This window comes from Balaenoptera acutorostrata, chromosome 5, assembly GCF_949987535.1.
Source record: "Balaenoptera acutorostrata chromosome 5, mBalAcu1.1, whole genome shotgun sequence".
Classification (NCBI taxonomy): Eukaryota; Metazoa; Chordata; class Mammalia; order Artiodactyla; family Balaenopteridae; genus Balaenoptera; species Balaenoptera acutorostrata.
The window spans coordinates 83,160,935-83,163,568 of NC_080068.1; the positions used below are offsets into that span (position 1 = coordinate 83,160,935).

Here is a 2,634-nt window from a genome sequence, read left to right on the forward strand (position 1 = left end):
AGCTTTATGGCTGCTATTTTGTAAAATATTTTCACAAAATTGAATACAAAATAATACTTGAATATTCCATCTTGACTTTGTAACTGTGGCTATTTGAAATGAAGTTTATCTGGGGTTGATGGATGAATGGTAGATTTTTGCAATGTCTCAAGGCAATAGGATGTGTATTATTAAACTATAGATAGTCTTAGTACAGTAAATTTATGCTGGTAATTCTATTTTGTATAATTTTTCCTTTTTTTAAATATTTTTTCCTCTCACTTTATTGGTTTGCCTCCTGAGCTACCCTCCTTGCCCTGCATTCTCTCCCAGTGTTTCAGCAGATTTAATTTAGGGTGCCTAGAAATTGCAAATATGTATCCTTTTTTGATTTGTATTTTATTATATTTTACACAAACAACTGGGTTTGAACTGTATTACTCCTGGTATCTTTAAAATATTGTGGGTGTTTTAATAAATTTTATATTTATTTTGTGCACAAAAAATATTTTTTTTCATTATCAAATATTTTATTTTTCTTAACATCTTTACTGGAGTATAATTGCTTTACAATGGTGTGTTAGTTTCTGCTGTATAACAAAGGGAATCAGCTATATGCATACATATATCCCCATATCCCCTCCCTCTTGTGTCTCCCTCCCACCCTCCCTGTCCCACCCCTCTAGGTGGACACAAAGCACCGAGCTGATCTCCCTGTGCCATGTGGCTGCTTCCCACTAGCTATCTATTTTACATTTGGTAGTGTATATATGTCCATGCCACTCTTTCACTTCGTCCCAGCTTACCCTTCCCCCTCCCCATGTCCTCAAGTCCATTCTCTACATCTGCATCTTTATTCCTGTCCTGCCCCTAGGTTCGTCAGAACCATTTTTTTTTTTTTGGATTCCATATATATGGGTTAGCATACAGTATTTGTTTTTCTCTTTCTGATTACTTCACTCGGTATGACAGTCTCTAGGTCCATCCACCTCACTGCAAATAACTCAATTTCATTTCTTCTTATGGCTGAGTAATATTCCATTGTATATATGTGCCACATCTTCTTTATCCATTCATCTGTCGATGGACACAAGTTGCTTCCATGTCCTGGCTATTGTAAATAGTGCTGAAATTTTTTTTTTTTTCTCAGCTCAAGTTTAATAAAACTACAAAAGACCAAAAGTGATACCCTACTACTATACACATCAGTTTGCCTGCCCCATAATACAGCTCAGGCCATTCCCTCCAGAGGAAGAAAGGCTGGCCTCCCCAACCCCTGCAGGAAAGGCCTGTCCTGTCCCACACCACATCTGGGCTGAGTGTAAGGTCTTGTGTTTTAAGCATGACAATAGTACAAAAGAGGTTTGTTCTCATGGCCGCCTACTGCAGCCTGGCCCTAAAATGGCCCAGTGCTCACTTCTGCTTAGAGAAATATTCTTTGCTCTTCTGGACATCAGGCTTGATGGTTTCACTGCCAGGCTTCCAGCCAGCTGGGCGTACTTCCCCAGGTTTATCAGTAAACTGGAAGGCCTGAACTAGTCTCAGCGACTTATCCACCGAATGGCCAACAGGAAGGTCATTTATGGTGATCTGTCGAAGGATACCTTTATCATCAATAATAAAAAGGCTCCTGAATGAGATGCCTTCATCAGCCTTTAAGACTACATAGTCCTGAGCAATGGTGCGCTTGGGGTCTGATATCAAGGGAATGTTCATGGGTCCCAGTCCTCCTTGTTTCTTGGGTGTGCTGATCCATGCCAGGTGACAGAAGTGAGAATCCACAGAAGCACCAATCACTTGGCAGTTGAGTTTCTTTTTTTTTTTTTTTTAATGGAAAAATGGTATATTCTTAGCTTCCTCAGAAAGGCACAGCATACATGGTTCAAACAGCAAATCTGTGGTGGCCATCAGACCTTTGGCAGGGGCTACATTACATTTGTTAAACAAGTTGGGTTTTTAGCCATTTCATAAGTTTATAAGACCTGTTCATTTACATTGGAATATATATATATATATATATATATATATATATATATATATATATATATAATATACACACACATTTTTCACCAATACAACATATATACTATCTAGAGCCTATTTATTTTCTTATGTCAACTTTGGTTTCGTAGTGATCAAATTGTGGCAAAACTAAATTAGAGGTATTGATACTGTCATTAATTTGACTTAGAAAGTTAACACAAAGAAGAACCAACTGTTTTTAAAAATAGTCTTTGGTTGCATGTTAAAGGCATACTTCAGCATGAATAGAGAAAAACACTCAATTACAAGATTTAGTTCAAAAAAAAGGATAATCCTAGAGGTCTCACAGCATGACCTATATATTGACAGAGTCCTCTGTTATGTGATTTTTTTAATGGCTAACACACTTCAATTGTACTACTTTTAAAAATTTTTGTAAAATTTTAAAAATGCACACACATACACAGAAAGAGAGAGATGGTGGAAATGAGTGTGGTAAATTATTAAAAATTGGTAATTCTAGTTAAAGGGCATATGATATTCATTGTTCTATTCTTTCACCTTTTTTGGTAGGTTTGAAATTTTTAAAATAAAATTTAAAATCTGTTTTGTATGAAAATTTTTATTAATTTATGGAAAATAATATACAAGATCTACGCCAAAATATTTTGA

The 2,634-nt window shown here is 36.0% G+C and overlaps 1 protein-coding gene across 1 annotated transcript; it reads right to left on the minus strand.

Annotated features, from left to right (window-relative positions):
• Positions 1–1,111: 1,111 nt before the first annotated feature.
• Positions 1,112–1,797, minus strand: LOC130708264 (peroxiredoxin-1-like; the record flags this gene model as incomplete). The annotated part of the gene is made up of 1 exon (XM_057547165.1): positions 1,112–1,797. A coding segment is annotated over one exon (405 nt), but the record flags the coding sequence as incomplete, so codon positions are not given.
• Positions 1,798–2,634: the final 837 nt, after the last annotated feature.